Source organism: Puma concolor, chromosome A1, assembly GCF_028749965.1.
Source record: "Puma concolor isolate L17-30 chromosome A1, mPumCon1.1.hap2, whole genome shotgun sequence".
Taxonomy (NCBI): Eukaryota; Metazoa; Chordata; class Mammalia; order Carnivora; family Felidae; genus Puma; species Puma concolor.
This window is the reverse complement of record NC_141667.1, coordinates 67279279-67294929: the sequence shown is the minus strand read 5'-3', so window position 1 is coordinate 67294929 and position 15651 is coordinate 67279279. Positions and strand designations below refer to the sequence as shown.

The 15651-nt window shown below is 50.6% G+C and overlaps 1 protein-coding gene across 20 annotated transcripts in view; it reads left to right on the top strand.

Annotated features, from left to right (window-relative positions):
• The window catches only part of FAM193B (family with sequence similarity 193 member B), a 31480-nt gene that overhangs the window by 12466 nt on the left and 3363 nt on the right, over positions 1-15651 (top strand). For 11 of the 20 annotated variants that reach the window (XM_086680316.1, XM_086681265.1, XM_086681187.1 and 8 more), the window contains 7 exons: positions 1959-2201; positions 3004-3232; positions 4469-4856; positions 6914-7115; positions 8035-8274; positions 14366-15386; positions 15544-15619. In XM_086680316.1, coding sequence (XP_086536442.1) covers positions 1959-2201; positions 3004-3232; positions 4469-4856; positions 6914-7115; positions 8035-8274; positions 14366-15386; positions 15544-15619 — 2399 coding nt within the window. Of the gene's footprint in view, positions 1-431; positions 495-620; positions 802-1958; positions 2202-3003; positions 3233-4468; positions 4857-6913; positions 7116-8034; positions 8275-14365; positions 15387-15543; positions 15620-15651 lie in introns of those variants that run through there. The other 9 variants (XM_086681112.1, XM_086680767.1, XM_086680966.1 and 6 more) reach the window with 5 other exon arrangements.

The following is a 15651-nucleotide window of genomic DNA, read 5'->3' as shown; positions in this document are numbered from 1 at the left end:
CTCAGAAAGGCCTCCTTTGCCTTAACTTCTCAGAATACCATCCTCCTCCATCAGACTCCCACCCTTTCCATAAGATGCTCACCACCAGTGGGTTAGAAGCTATATCCTTATGCAGGTACAGTTAAGCAGTTGCCTTGTCCACTGAAATGTGCCTTTGACAGAAACCTTTTAGGTAGTATCTCACATGAGTTCCACATATAAGATTTCTCTTTCTCTGGTACTCTTTTCGAAGGTCTTTGTACTGCCCCAAATGTTTCATTATGCTTCTGGTACTACTATTTGGTTCTTTTTTTTTTTTTTTTTCCTCCTAGAAACCAGAGACCCAGGTCAGTGTAATTGTAACATTACAGGTTTAAGGATACCCTGATGCCAATTTATTGTGAGAAAGTGATTTTATTCGAGAAAGATGATGGCATTTATTTTCTTGGTAGGATGAGGATGATACCCTTATTCCTTTGCTTAGGCCTCTGCAAACACCTGTTACCTAGTGGTGGGTAAGTTTGGAAGGTATATCAGTTAATATAACTATTGCATGTAATAAACCACCCCAAAACTTAGTGGCTTAAAACAACACCATTTATTATTTCTCATGAGTCTCTGGGTTGACTGGGTATTTCTGCCAATTGGGTTGGCTTGACTGATCTCAGCTGGGCTCACTCATGTTATCAGATCTACTGGCCAGTCAGCGAGGAAGACTCAGATTTCTCCACGTGTCTCTCAACATCCCTCCAGCAGCTAGCCCAGTCATGCTCTCGTGGGAGGCAGAGGTGCAAGAGCAAGCAAGCCCAGCCATGCAAAGAAGCAAGTAGAAATGCATACATACTTTTAAGCTTATGCTGGCAGCAAATTTGCTAACATCCCATTGGCCAAAGAAAGTGACATGACGAAGTGTCAGAGAGAGAGGGTTCTACAAAGTTGCAGAATAGCCCTGGAAGCAGTGGCATTGGTATAGTGGTGAGCAAAGCTGCCTTCCAAAGTTGCAGGATATAGGAAAGCCATTAATTGGGGTCATTAAATGCAATCGGGTTCCCAATCATACCCCTCAATGTGACATAAAACCTATAGACTTATATTTCTATGTCATTTGTCCTAGAAGGAAAAAGAAAGTCCAAATAATAATTACTGTATATTGGGTCTATGCTTTGAGCATGCACAGGGCTAGGCACTTTCCCTGTTTATACACTGAGTCTCACAACAACTCTGCAAGGTAGGTAGGAAATCAGAGCTCGGGAAGTTGAATAACTTGCTCAAGGTCACCCAGCTAATGTGTGCTCAGCGGGGAGGCATTAGAATGTGTGTCAGTCTGACCCACAAAGCCCAGATTCTTTTCACCATACCTCACTACCTCTCAGAACGTCAGGGTCTGCCTTACCTTTTCTCCAACTCAGTTTTTTATTGAATTAATGCTTTCTGACTAGCTGTGCAAAACCCCGCCTCCAAAATTCTGCTGTGATCCTAATGGAATTGTGCAGCTTTCAGGAAACCCTGACATTCTCCCAAACTCAGCATTAACTGAGAGCATCCCCCACCCCCAGATGGGAATTGGTCTATGGACTACACAGACAGCCTAAGAATGGAGGGCTCTCCCAGACATACCAGAGAAGGAAGAGGACCTTCCTTTAATCTTCAAGATTTGGAGACATCAGGGCATTGGAGCATGAGCTTTGAAGTCAACCTCACTGGGACTCAACTGCTAATTCAGCCATTCACTGGCTCTAAGACCTTGAGCAACTTACTTAACTTCTTGAAATTGTTTCTTCATCTTTAAAAAAAAAAAAAAAAAATGGAAATAACACTTAGTCTGCAGAGCTATCACTAGGACTAAAATTATGTAGTGCCTAATAAAGTGCCTAACCCAGTGCCTGGCACATAATAAGTGAAGGTATTAGTTTTGTTGATATTATTTCTAAGCAAAACCTTTCCCCTCCTGGGAAACCCTGTTTCTGTCTATTGGACAGGTTCCCCCCACATCCACCCAGTCTGTGCAGACTTGCTGCCTACTATGTCATCGGGAACGCAAAGGCTGGGAAGAAGGCCCTTCCCAAAATGGACTGGTGTTGCAGGGTGAGAAGCTGCCCCCTGACTTCATGCCAAAGCTCGTCAAGAATCTCCTAGGCGAGATGCCTCTATGGGTCTGCCAGAGTTGCCGAAAGAGCATGGAGGAAGATGAAAGGCAGACAGGTCGAGAACATGCAGTGGCGGTAGGTAACAGCTGAGGAGGGGTCCCTGAATGCAGGAGGGCTGCCTGCCCAGAGAGATCAGGCTGTTGAGCTGTTCCTTCCCTGTTCTCTCAGGTGCTCTCCAGCAGACCCTGTGCCCGAGCACTTAGGGGCTGCGGGTTGGGTTCACAATTGGGGCAAGAACAGAGAGGCTTCAGGGAGCCCCCTTGCCCCTGAGGAGGGTCTCTGCAGTGTGAGGGCCAGCTTGTAGGTACTGGTCGATGGAGATCCTGCCCCTTCCATGTCACCGTGCTGCCTTCAGCTCTGTGGCAGCTTGAAAGCCAACCAGTATGATACAGAGAGCAAAGGCTGGTTTGAGGATCTACCATGTGCCTCAGTTAGAAGGCCTCCAAGATGCCAAGAGCCATCTAACTGGCATCTCCTGAATCACAGCAGTCAGACTTGCCTCATTTCTCATTCATTCCCCTCCAGCCCCTTTCTTTTCCCCAGGGTTATGTCCGTTTCAGGACTTTTGACTTAAAGTCCCTTCCTTTCCTTGGCAGCTATCAGGACTCCCCAAAGGCCCACAGTTGACAGGCAGTCTGTATCCCTACCAGAGTCTCTGTCACCAGTATCCACACACTTCACTTTATCGGGAGCACCTCGGCCTCTCCCAACAAAGGCCTGATCCACGTTGGCCCTTTCACCCGGGGTTGTGGGACTTGGGCTTTGACCATGGCACAGGACCTGGAGGAGGAGGTGCTCCTGGGTAAGCTAAGGCCACAGAGGGTCAGCTCTGATGTATGCTGTTTTACCATGAGCTTTTTTCTTCCCCCTTCTCCAGATCTCCTTGTCACACACATCCTGCAAATCACAGTCTTGTGGGGGTGACTCTCATTCCTCTTCGTCCTCCTCTTCATCGTCCTCGTCCTCCTCCTCCTGCCATGGGAACTCAGGGGACTGGGATCCCAGCTCCTTCCTGTCAGCACATAAGCTCTCGGGCCTCTGGAACTCTCCGCACTCCAGTGGGGCCGTGCCGGGTAGCTCACTCGGGAGTCCTCCTACCATCCCTGGTGAGTCTCCAAGCTCGGGAGAGAGCCAGGCCACATAAATGTAGAGAGCTATTTTCCTGTCCACTTTATTAAACAAATCAGGAGGCCAGTTATTAAAAGAAGTAAAAGGAGCTGTTCTAATGGAAGCAGGGGGTACCTAGCCCTTGACTGTCTCCGTGGCACCCCTTTCCCCACAACCCTGAAGTTGAAAAATAACTGTCGTTGGCTGCGATAGCTTTCCCATCAGATTCAGGAGGGGGCATGGTGAACACTGGCTGAACAGAAAGTGGAGTGTGGGAGTATCCTTAGGGAATTAGGACTACAGTCACCTAATACCTGACCCCTGCAGCAGCACAGAGGTCCTGAGTGCTTTTGTCTTCCCAGACCTCTTTTTCTCCACCTAAAGAACAGATATAAAAGCACTGCACTTCTATCAACAAGAAGTTGGTGCAAGCTGCCAGGATTATTAGCCAACTTCACAGATATATAAGCCTTCTTTAGATCCTGAGATAACCCTTAGAGACCCAAAGAAAAGGTCTTGGGTTATTGAGGTATGATATAAATACTAATTATTGTCTGCTACTAAATTGAGGGCCTGAAACTGGTGTAACACCATATGTTAATCATACTGGAATTAACATAAAAGATAATAATAACTAAATTAAGGGCCTGAGTTCTCTAGAGGGGTGCTGCTCCCAGAATTGTGAGAGATGAGTAGAATTCCACTTATTTTAATGCATAAGTGAAAGTGAATCCTCAAAGCCTTTTCCCACTTCTCTGAAATCTAGAGCCACCTGAGAGTCTGGTACACCCTGGCTGCCTCAGTCCTCATGGCCCAGAGGCAGAGCTTTGGCCTGCTGCTCCACTGGCTTCTGTAGACCCTTCCCTGGGCCTGAGGAATACCTATGAACAAGCAATCCTAGAGAGGCCCCGAGAGACAGAACACATATCCCCTGTTTGTGCCACAGCAGAGGTGCTAGGACCTTCTGTGGGGCGGGCATTCCTGGTGCCTTCTCTCTCAGGTCTGGGCTCCTTGAGCCTGTCTACCCAAGTTGCTGCCTGCAAGGAAAAACTCTCCAGTCCGAGGCACTGTTAGACTTTCCCAAAAGCTCACAGGGTCCGCTGTGCTGAGAGGCTATCCCCAGACAGGTTCCCTCTGGTCATAGTAAGCAGGATGTTGTAGCAGTGAGCCCTTGGGCTTTCCTTCCCAGGGTCTTGGCTCTCACTCTGACCCCTTTCTTCCCCATCCGTCCACAGGTGAGGTTTTCTCTCTCTCGGAGCACCACCGGCACTCAGACCTCACTGCTCCACCTAACAGCCCCACTGGCCACCACCCCCAGCCCGCGTCGCCGATCCCATCTCACCCCGGGTCCTTTGGCTCACCACCCCATCCACACCTGCCACCTGCTACCCCGGCAGCGCCTTTCCCTGCCCAAGCTTCAGAATGCCCTGTTGCCGCTGCTGCCGCCCCACACACCCCAGGGGCATGTCAGACTCCCCACCTGCCCTCCACCAGCATGCCGCTCCTGAAGATGCCTCCACCATTCTCAGGGTGCAGCCACCCCTGTAGTGGGCACTGCGGCGGGCACTGCAGCGGGCCTCTCCTCCCACCTCCCAGCTCTCAGCAGCTCCCTAGCACTCACAGGTAAGTGAGTGGCACAAAGGGTATACTCCCTGCTAACTTCGACTTTGAGTTCTGAGAGACTTTACAGAGCATACCTTTGGGGTAGAAATTGAATGATAGATTCTATGTCTTTTGTATCATCTTTACAATCCTAAAAGAAGTAACTGTTGTCTTTTAAAAACTTGGAAAAGTTCAGGGTGTCTAACGAAGAAAAAATTTCCTCAAAACCTAAAGATAAACCTTTAACACTGGTATATTTTCTTCCTGACGTCTCTGTATATAAATTAGGTCTCTGTTTATATATTTTTGTGTAGTTATTTTTTTTAACATTATAGATCATTTCCCCAGTTAAAATTCTTCAGAAAAGTTTCCAGTGGTCTCAAAATGTCTTCTTGCATAGCAGTAGCATAATTCATAAATTATTTTATCATTCCCCTATTCCTGGACATTTGAGTATTTCTAGTTTTTAACCATTAAAAACAAGGCTGTAATAAACATTCTTGTACCCAAATCTGTGTTTGAGTCAGGAATTATGGCCTTAAGGATTCCCTAAAGTAATTCTAAGTACTGAAGAAGTTTATATTAACATGTATGTGAAAGATAAAATTCTTTGTGGAGGAGAAAGGTACGTATTTTTGTATTAGAAATCAGAGCTGTGTTTATTATGCATTTGAATTTTCTCATTCTAAAATCCCACCACCCCAATGCCACCACTTTTAGCAGTTTTCCCTACGGGTCTTACCCACACAGTGGTGGTGGTGTCTATACAGTTCACAGTTTTTTGTTGTCCTCTTTCACATAGCATTCATTGTGTGGTTCCTATGTGGTCTTCTGGGTCTCAGCTGAAGGGTGGAGAATATTCTCCATAGTGCACTTCCCTGTTCTCTAGTTGCTAATGATTTAAATCATTCCAGTATTTTAACATTGTAAATAATGTCTCTAAAGATGTCTTTGCCTAAAGCTGTTTCCCTCTTTTGGGGTTTTCTCCTTGGAAAAGGTCCCTCAGAATGAAAAAAGTTCTCCGTTTAAAAGATGTCAGAAGGTCTTTTTTGAGAAGGGTTCCAAATACATATTGAAAAGTTGCTTTCCAAAAGTCTCTCCAAATTTATGTAACCACCAATATTAGGGTGCTAACTTCTTCATATTCTCAGGAGCATGGGTTATTTTAATTTTGCTAATGTAGGTGAAGAATGGTCATTTTGGATTAAGCTTCTCTGAGCACCACTGATAATGGTTCCTGCCCCTCCTTTTCTACCCCTTGCACAACAGACTGCCCTGGGAGCCAAGCCTTCTCACTGCTCCTTGCCCTGCCCTTTCTCCTGGCTCCCACCATCCCAGCCTCACCCCATGTCCCCAGCCCTAGGGCATTCCAGCTTCTGATGGCCAGGCCAGGGCTCTTGTTCTTCTGGCTCCAGTTTTGGGACTTTGTGGGCCAGTGTCTTTTTCTTATCCTGGAAAAATAGTCTATGTTACGTGATGCCCCCAGTGCTTCCTGAAGTCCAGAGACAGAGCAGTACAGTGGGAGAGCATGAGCTTTGCACACAGGCAGGCACAGGCTGAGCCCTAGCCTCTCCTTGGGCAAAGCAGTTAAGCACTCTGACCCTTAGTTACCTCCCTTAGTTACCTCCACTGCAAGTTACCTCCACTGCAACATCTATTTTGCAGGACCTGGGAGATGCTTAGAATATGCTAAATATAGTACCTGTCCCAAACAGTACAGTAGCTCTTAGAGTCTGGCCCACAAGGCACATTGACTTTCCCAGATTTAAGACCCCACAGCTAAGACAGCTCCACTCACTGGTGCAGATTTGGTCTAAGGACCTAAAGGGTAAAAGGAAATTGACCCTGTTGACCTCCTTTGGATGCTTCAGGAGAGCCATCAGCTCACAGCCCACAGGGTGATGGCCCTGTTTTTGTGAGAGGCACTGATAACAATATGACTGCTTCGGCCTTTGTGGGATGAGGCACATGAAGGGTAGTTGGGATGGCAATGGTGAGAATGCTTCCCCGGGCTCCTGCTGCAGCCTGCTCCTTCCATGCCCTCCCTCATCTGTGGGCTTATCTTTCTCCCCCATCAGCAGAGACCCTGGGTGTAAAGGGCACAAGTTTACACACAGTGGCCTGGCCTGCCAGCTTCCCCAGCCCTGCGAGGCAGATGAGGGCCTGGGTGAGGAAGAGGACAGCAGCTCAGAGCGCAGCTCCTGCACCTCATCCTCCACTCACCAGAGAGATGGAAAGTTCTGTGACTGCTGCTACTGTGAGTTCTTCGGCCACAATGCGGTGAGTGAGCCTGCCCAGGCCAGAGAGGGCTGAGGGCCAGTTAAGGTGAGCCAAAGGAGCACCCTACTCTCCCCAGAGTTCCCCTTGCTCAGGGGGATTATAACCACACTGGAACCTTCTGAGTTCTCGCAGCCTGTGTCCACTCATTTAACCCTTACAGCACATTTGTGAGGTAGGGATTTTTCAACACTTTGCTCCCTTTGCTCTTTTCCTGGTTTCTCCTTAAGATTGACTTTTTTTCCGTAGGCAAAAGGAAAGGAAATGGTAGAGAGAAAGCTATGTTTCTGATGAGTATGTATATGTGTGTAATCACAGAGAAGTGAACAACACTTGTGCGTGATGAAGGCAGAGTGGAAGCAAAGGCTCTCAGTCCTCCAAGTGTGAGAGACTGCGAGGGATAGGCCGTAAGCACAGGCGGCACCAGGAAGAAGGTTCAGGGCAGAGTATGTGCTGTCTGTACAGAGAGCGAAAACAGTTCAGAAGTCTGAAAGTGCAGAGCAAAGGGCCGCCGGCTAGGGGAGAGCAGTTGAGGACAGAAGAAATGAAAGTAATCACATTGTTAGTTACTTTTGAGCTAGGGGTTATTATTCTCATTTCAAAGATGACAAAATCGAGGCACACAAAGACTAAGTGACCTGCCCAAGGTCATACAGCTTCCGAGTGACAAAGCCCGGGCTCAAACCTGCTTTCCTGGCTCCCAAGTCAGTGGGCTCACAATGCTGTTGCATACCTCCCACTCCCTCCGCCCACCGCTGCCTTAGCTCTGGGCCTGGCCGAGGCTGAAGCCACTTGGCCTTTGTGGCTGTGGTAGAAAGAACAGTTGTCTCGCTTCTCACCACATGTTCGGTGCCAGCGGGTGGGAGTGCTCCGGGCTTCCCCGGCCCAGGGTGTGTAACGTCAGCACCTCCCCCTCCCCCAGCCACCCGCTGCCCCGACGAGTCGGAATTATACAGAGATCCGAGAGAAGCTCCGCTCGAGGCTGACCAGGCGGAAAGAGGAGCTGCCCGTGAAGGGGGGCACCCTGGGCGGGATCCCTGGGGAGCCCGCCGTGGACCACCGAGATGTGGATGAGCTGCTGGAATTCATCAACAGCACGGAGCCCAAAGTCCCCAACAGCGCCAGGGCCGCCAAGCGGGCCCGGCACAAGCTGAAAAAGAAGGTGGGTGTGGGGGGGAGCCTAGCTGTACCACCTCTCCTCCCTAAGGAATCCCTTGCCCCAATCCCCCAAGACTTCAGGGGCACAAACAGTGCTGGCTGCCAGAAGCCTTAGCACAGCTCACTGCTATGGGAAGGTCTGTATGAGTTTGGGAGGCATAAGGGTCAGGGAGCCTGGGGCCAATGATTGGAGAAAAGACGAGTCCTGGCCTCAGAAACTGCTGGATTCCTCAAAGCACAAGAATTGCTTCAGTCAGTCAGTCATGTATTCATTCAGCAAACACTTCTACAAATACTGGGAGCCAAAGCATGACGCAGTTAAGTTGTCTCCCTGGAGAAGCTCGGTCCAGTGGAGAGACTGACACAAAACTGGACGAGCACATTAGCATGTGTCAAGCACTGGGATAAGGGAACCCCCTCCCCCCATCTTGCCTGGGCACGCTGGAAATGGCTTACCAAGAGGCTGACTTGAAAGCTGAGTTGTAGGGAGTGAGTTCAGATTCCTTAGGAGAGTTCTGGCAGCAGGCATAGCACATCCACAGCAGTTTGGTGTAACCAGAGCTCAAATAGAGCAGAGGCAGGACAGCTAGTAAAGGTGAGAAAGGGCCTCATAGGCCCTGCTAAAGAGCTTTGACTTGATCCTGTAGCTGAGGGGAGTTCCTGCAGGACTTTTATCAAAGGATGCGCTAGGTCAGATCTTTATTCCACTGTGACTGTGTGGCAATATGGAAGGTAGCCTGGAGGGTTGACACTCCAGGAAGGAATATCGAGGGCCAGGGGAGAGCTGAATGATGCTGGGGCTAGAGCAAGGGAAGCAGACATGACCAGCTTTGGTAATCTGATTGTAGAACAGAGATGAAGGAGTCAGGATTTCTCCCGGGTGTTTGCTTGGATGACTGACAGGATGGTGTGCCCTCCATTCACTGAACGAGGATGAGATTGGAAGAAGACAGGAAATTCAGTTGGGGCACGTTGACTTGGAGATTCTCAGGAGAATTGCCACCTCCAAGTGGAGATGGAGGTGTGGGACTGGGAGTTTCCAGCTTGGAGGTGTAATTGAAGCCATGGGAAGGACCCAGCCATGGGCTGGGTGAGCTCCTCAGAGGGCTGAGGAGAGAACCCAGTGAGCTATTTCTGGGCAGCCCTGCTCCCAGGCGAGCCCCAGGGCTTGACGGCCCGTCCCCTTCTGCCTCATTACCTCTTCACCTGCCCACCCCCAGCTGTGTCTGCACAGTGCCACACTCGGGAGCCCAGCAGCCGAAGAGTTGGGTTTGACAACCAGCTTGCTCCAGGTCCTGGGTGGTCAAACGGCCCTGGTGCTCTGGAAAGCAGCAGTTCTACATCTTTTTCCAGCCCAAAGGACAAACCAGGACCCTTTCCCTGCAGCCTGAAGTAGTGAGCCAAGAGGTTCCACTGCTGCCTTCAGAAAATGGTCAGCACTTTCTTTCTCCCATCCAGTGCTGCCTGGCCAGAAGTGTCTAGTGGGCAACATCAGTCTCTTTAGCCTTCCCTAGCCGCTTAAGGCAGTGGTTTCCAGTTAGGTCCCAGCGAGCACACCTTGAAGTTCGTAGGCCTGCGTGCTTTCCGTAAATCTGTGCTCATACATCCCTACCCCTTTGCTGGTAACGCCAGTAACAGTCTCTTTTCTCCCCTCCTTTTCCTTCCAACAACTTCCTTCCAAGCTCAGACTTCAGGTAACTCCTGCTACTGTACTGCCACTCTACCTTGCATGTCTCCCTTGGCTGCCATTTATCACCCTCTATTCACTCATTCAGAAACTTGCTGCACAGCTACTGTCTGCCCAGCCCAGTCTAGAGGCCAGAATACAACATAGCACCAGGCAGTTGCAAGGTCATGTGATAGGGAGTCATGGTCATTATCTGTTTATACATCAGCCTCCTCTCCAGTGTCCTTCCTCTCCCTCAGACTTAACCACAGTCTGGCTGTCCATCACAAACACAGCTTCCCCTGGGAGCCGTCCAGTGGAGACTGCTCATTCTCTCCCACCTCAGGAGACCAATAAAGCTAAGTGTCTTTCTGCTCCCTTATATCATTTGCAGACCCATGACTGTCTGTCCCTCATGTACTAACCCCTACTCCTTTGAAACTGACCCTGGCTCTGTCATCTGCAACCTTTCAGCCACTCCTATTCGTCCATTAAAGGCTGTCACCTGCCCCTTCCTCCACTACCCAGGCCATAGAGATCCCCTGACCATCATTGACTCACTGTCTTACCAATACTCTCAATTTCTTGCCCTGTTGCCCTTACATTACACCCACTCAGAAAAATCGCAGCCCTGGGTTTGACCCCTACCTGCCTCTCCCCTTTTGTAATTCAAGGAAAGCTCTAGATCAGATCTGTCTGTGGCACCAAAGCCCCTTGGTCTCCTGCTTGCTTGAACCCTCACATTGCCCAACAGGCATAGCTCCCTGATCTACGCTCTTCATCATTTCTGTCTACCACAGCTTCTTTGTCAGACCTCCAGATTCTTCTCAAACCTCCAGGCTTTCCCCACCCAGCCTTTCTTTTGGTTAGATGACCTCACTTCCTGTTTCAGCAAGGGAAAAAAGCCAGCAGACAGGCACTCTCTCAGCATCTTACCACTCCACCTGCAGACTTGTTGTCATGAGGGAAGAGTTTACCCCTTCTCCTGCCTAAGGCCTTACAGTCCTTTCCTGCCTCCTCAGTCTAACCTCAGCTTCCTGCTCTGGCTTTGGTCTCTCCTCTGGGCTGTCTCCCAGTGTTTCACTATGCCCAGTATTCTCTCTTTTGAAAGCAAATTGTGCCTTGAGGGTACAGCCTCCCTCCCTCCCTCTCCCTCCCCCCCCCCCCCCCCCACCCACCTCACCTCTTTCTCTTTCCTGGCAAATTTCTTGAAAAATGTTATCTGCATTCACTGTCTTTGCACTGTCTTCACAAACTATCCCCCAAGCCACCAGTGACAACTTTGTTGCCAAATCACACTCTCCTGGCCCACCTTCTTTGTCAGCTAGGCAGCATCTCACATTTTGTATTGGTTGTCCTTTTCAAATATTGCTTTCTTCGGCCCTGTCTTCAGCCAGGCGGTGACAGGGAAAGGACAATGGGAATGCCGTGTTCTCCAGATTTCTCACCTTCTCTGATCTCTCTTCTGTCTCCTTTGTGGACTCCTCTTCCTCTCTCTGACCCTCCCCCTAAAGGATATCTTTCTGAGAAAGAGAAGCCATCTAGATAGTGTTGTCCCTGGTTCGTTATGTCCACCTGTTTCCTCCCTGCCCTTCACACTGATATCTGCTGCTACTGGGCACCTCCTCACAAATGTCATACCAGTACTCAAACTGAGCACATCCAAAACTGAGCTTGTTATCTTTCTCCAAAGAGGCCTGCTTTTACTTCTTCGTTGTCTGTCTAGTTAATGGCACCACCACCATCTACCCAGTTGCCTGAACCAGAACCCAGGATGCCATTCTGGGAGGAACGCATCATGGTGATTGAGAGCAGCGGGCCTTGGAATCGGACCTCAGTTTGGAACCTGGCTCTGCCACACTTGCTGGATGACCTTGGGCAAATCACTTCATCTCTAAGCCTCAGTTTCTTCATCCACAAAATGAGAATAACAATAGAACCTAACTCAGATGGTTGCGAGAATGAAATCGAGTGATGCACAGAAAGGTTCGACAAAACGTGTGGTCAGGGAAGCTGCTGCAGCAGCACCAGTGGTTGTCAGTGTTGTTCTTGTAACTCCTCTCATTCTCTCCCCACCTGCCACCAAATCCCAGCCACACTACCTCCCAAATAGCTCAGACCATCCACTTCTCTCTCCACTGTACTACTACTACTACTTAAAAAGCCTTCAGTGGCCGAACATTGCCCTTGGGATCAAACCCAGACTTGAGCATGGCCTGCAGGGCTCTTAAGGATCCAGTCCTTGCTTAGCTTGCCAGCTTTCTTTCTCAGTCTCTCCCCTCTGGCCTTCCTGCTCACCACTCCCTACCACTCTCCTAAAAGAAATTGGGGCTCCAGCTCTCCCTATGAATGTTTGCATTCCCTAAAGATTGTGTGTGCCCATTTCCCAGTCTTTGCACTTGCTCCTCCTCCTGCCTAGAAAGTGCTAGTCTCTGTCCAGGACGATCCCAGTCACCCTCCAGTGCCCAGGGAGATACTGCCTCCTCTGTGGAAAGCACCTCTGATGGCCTGGTCTGGGTTCCCAGAGTATCGATAGTACTTTCTTCCCTGTTACTCAGCATTAAACAGCCTGTTTGCATGTCTGCCTCCCTCAGCAGAGTTCTCATGCATAGTTAAATTGCCCAGAGCCCAGCCCAGTGCCTCCTAGTTGATGGTCAAGAAGTGATTGTCAAACAGGATTGAAAGCCATAGGAACTGCAGATCACACCTGGATGTGCTGTCCCAACTCTGCCACTTTCTAGCTATGTAACCTTGGGCCAGTTCCTTATTCGTTCCAAAGTCACATGTCCTCATCTGCAAATTGAGGATAATGTTTGCCAGGGGCCATTGTGAGGGTGAAACGAGATGACATGCGGGAAGGGTCAGGCTCATGGCATGTAACAGAAAGTTAGTGTTCTGTGCTCTGTCCTCCTCTCACTACCAAGCCATACGTGGTCCCACATCACTCCCTCTAACTCGTTTTCAGATTTGAAATCCTCCATAGAACTTCCATTCCTAACAGAAAAAGTTGGCTGGTGCAGGGGAGGAGTGATTTGAAAGGCCTTCCATTCCTTTGTCCATCCTCATGGCCTTAAACTTCAGGGCACATGGCTGGAAACACTGCTCCAGACTGAGCTGCTTCCTCACATGAGCACCATGGTGCCAAGGCACAGCCTTGTCAGCACCCAGGGAAAGGGACACATGCCCCCTCAGATGTCCTCCTAGCAACACCATGAGGAATAGGTAGGTAGTTTTTCTACCGAATTTACAAAGGGGGACAATAAGATTCAGAGAGAGTAAGTGATTTGTCCAAGGTCCCACAGTTGTGGCGCTAGTCAGTTGCAGAGCCATATTTAAAACAGATGGATGCTTGCTGGGGCACAGAGTCACACTCTTTAAGTTGACTCTGAAGTGGTCGCAAGCCCTCTTTTCTCTCCCCAGTTTCGTTTTCCTGTTTCTCCCCTCCATTCCCACATCAGCTAGAAATACGTGAAATGTGGAAGTCATCTAGCCCCTGGCCCAGCACCACCATCACCTCCTTCCCGTGGGCTTTTGACATCTGTCTCCCATCTCCCTCTAAAGGCCTGTTGTCCTGCTGGTCACTTGAGGTTGAGCAAAGGAATGGGGTGACTCAGAGCCCAAAGACTCTCATTTTTACTCTCCAGAACGAGATCTGTTGACACTAACAGTCCAGCCCCCAAGTTCTTACATAGGTAGAGGGGCTGCTTTTACATCTTGTTGTGGGGCCCCATGTGGCTGCCACTGTATGCCATCAGGCACATTTCAGGCATGGCCTTGATTACTGGAGGCAGCTGAGTGGTGAGTGGCCTTCGTATGGGAACTTCGCCCTCTTCCATAGTGCCCATACACACATTCCTGCCATCCAGAGCAGTCTGACCTACTACCATGGTGGCCATGGTGGTCTCACAGCCCATCTTCTTAAAGCCCTTCCCCCCCCCCCCCCATGATACCACAGCTTTTTTCCCCTACCACCAGAATTGGAGAGAATGCTTCTGTAGCAGCCATCTGCCTCACATGCATCCCCAGTTTTGTCTTCACTCCAGAATTATTGTTCCCCCCTTTTGCAGATGAGTCCACGGAGACTCAGCAAGTGATTGAACTGCTTAAGCTCAAGCCTGGAAGGCAAGGTACAATTAGCTGCATTCCTATCCCTTTGAGTCCTAGTGTCTGTAGGCCCTACGACACCAGGGCTCTGGATGAACAAGCTATAAAAAGCCTATCCTTTGTGGGTCTGTCTCCATCCCCAGGACATGCACCTGTCTGATTGCATTTCATCCTCACTCCCACAGGGTGGGTGAGCAGGCCAGGATGGCAACACCCTGTCTCTAGCCAGTTAGCCGCAAAGGCGGGCCCCAGGCTGATGTGTCAGGTGTCACACTGTGCCTGGTAGCTGCCTGGCCTCCGCTGAAATTGCGTCTTATGTTGGCAGGAAAAGGAGAAGGCCCACTTGGCAGCAGAAGCTCTAAAGCAGGTGAATCGTAGTGTTTCTGGAAGCCGGGAGCCAAGGCCTGCCAGGGAGAGGCTCTTGGAGTGGCCTGACCAGGAGCTGGATCGAGTAAATAGCTTCCTGAGCAGCCGTCTGCAAGAGATCAAGAACACTGTCAAGGACTCTATCCGTGCCAGCTTCAGTGTATGTGAGCTCAACATGGACAGCAATGGATTCTCTAAGGAGGGTGCTGCTGAGCCAGAGCCCCAGAGCCTATCCCCCTCAAACCTCAATGGTTCCTCAGAGCAACGGCCTGACATTAATCTTGACCTGTCCCCTTTGACTTTGGGCTCCTCTCAGAACCACACGTTACGAGTTCCAGGTGAGCCAGCCCCACCATGGACAGAAATGAGAGGCTCCCACCCACCATGGACAGAGGTGAGGGGGCCCCCTCCTGGTATCATCCCTGAGAATGGGCTAGTGAGGAGACTCAACGCCGTGCCCAACTTGTCCCGGGTGATCTGGGTCAAGACACCCAAGCCAGGCAACCCTAGCCCTGAGGAGCCAGGCCCAAAGGAGGTTCCCAGTTGCAAGCAGGAGCTGCCCGAGCCTGTGGTCTCAGCTGGGAAGCCGCGGAAGGGCAAGAGACAGGGCAGTCAGGCCAAGAAGATCGAGGCAAGCCCAGCCCCACGGTCCCCTGCCAGCCTCGAGGTTCCCAATGCCAAGGGCCAGATCCCCAGCACCAAGCAGCCAGGCAAGGCCACAGAGCCTCCCAAAGTGGGCAGCTGTGCTGAGGCTGGAGAAGGGAGCCGGGGGAGTCAGCCAGGACCAGGCTGGGCTGCCGGCCCCAAAGCTGACGAGAAGGGCAGCTCCTGGCGAAACTGGCCAGGTGAGGCCAAAGCACGGCCTCTGGAGCAGGAGTCTGTGCAGCCCCCAGGCCCAGCAAGGCCACAGAGCTTGCCACAGGGCAAGGGTCGCAGCCGCCGGAGCCGCAACAAGCAGGAGAAGACAGCCGCCTCCTTGGGTGAGTGCACCAGGAATTGAGTGGCTGACCCCCCACCCCCACCCCAGCCAGGCCAGAGGGTGGAGGGTAATCCTTGCGTGTGGGCAGTGCTGCCCTAAGAGCATGACCCCAGAGGCCTGGCCGTGGACACTAAGCCCTCCTGGCTGTGTCTTCCTAGACGATGTGTTCCTGCCCAAGGACATGGATGGGGTGGAGATGGATGAGACTGACCGGGAGGTGGAGTACTTCAAGAGGTAGGTGTGGGGATGCCTTCTCGCCCACTCAC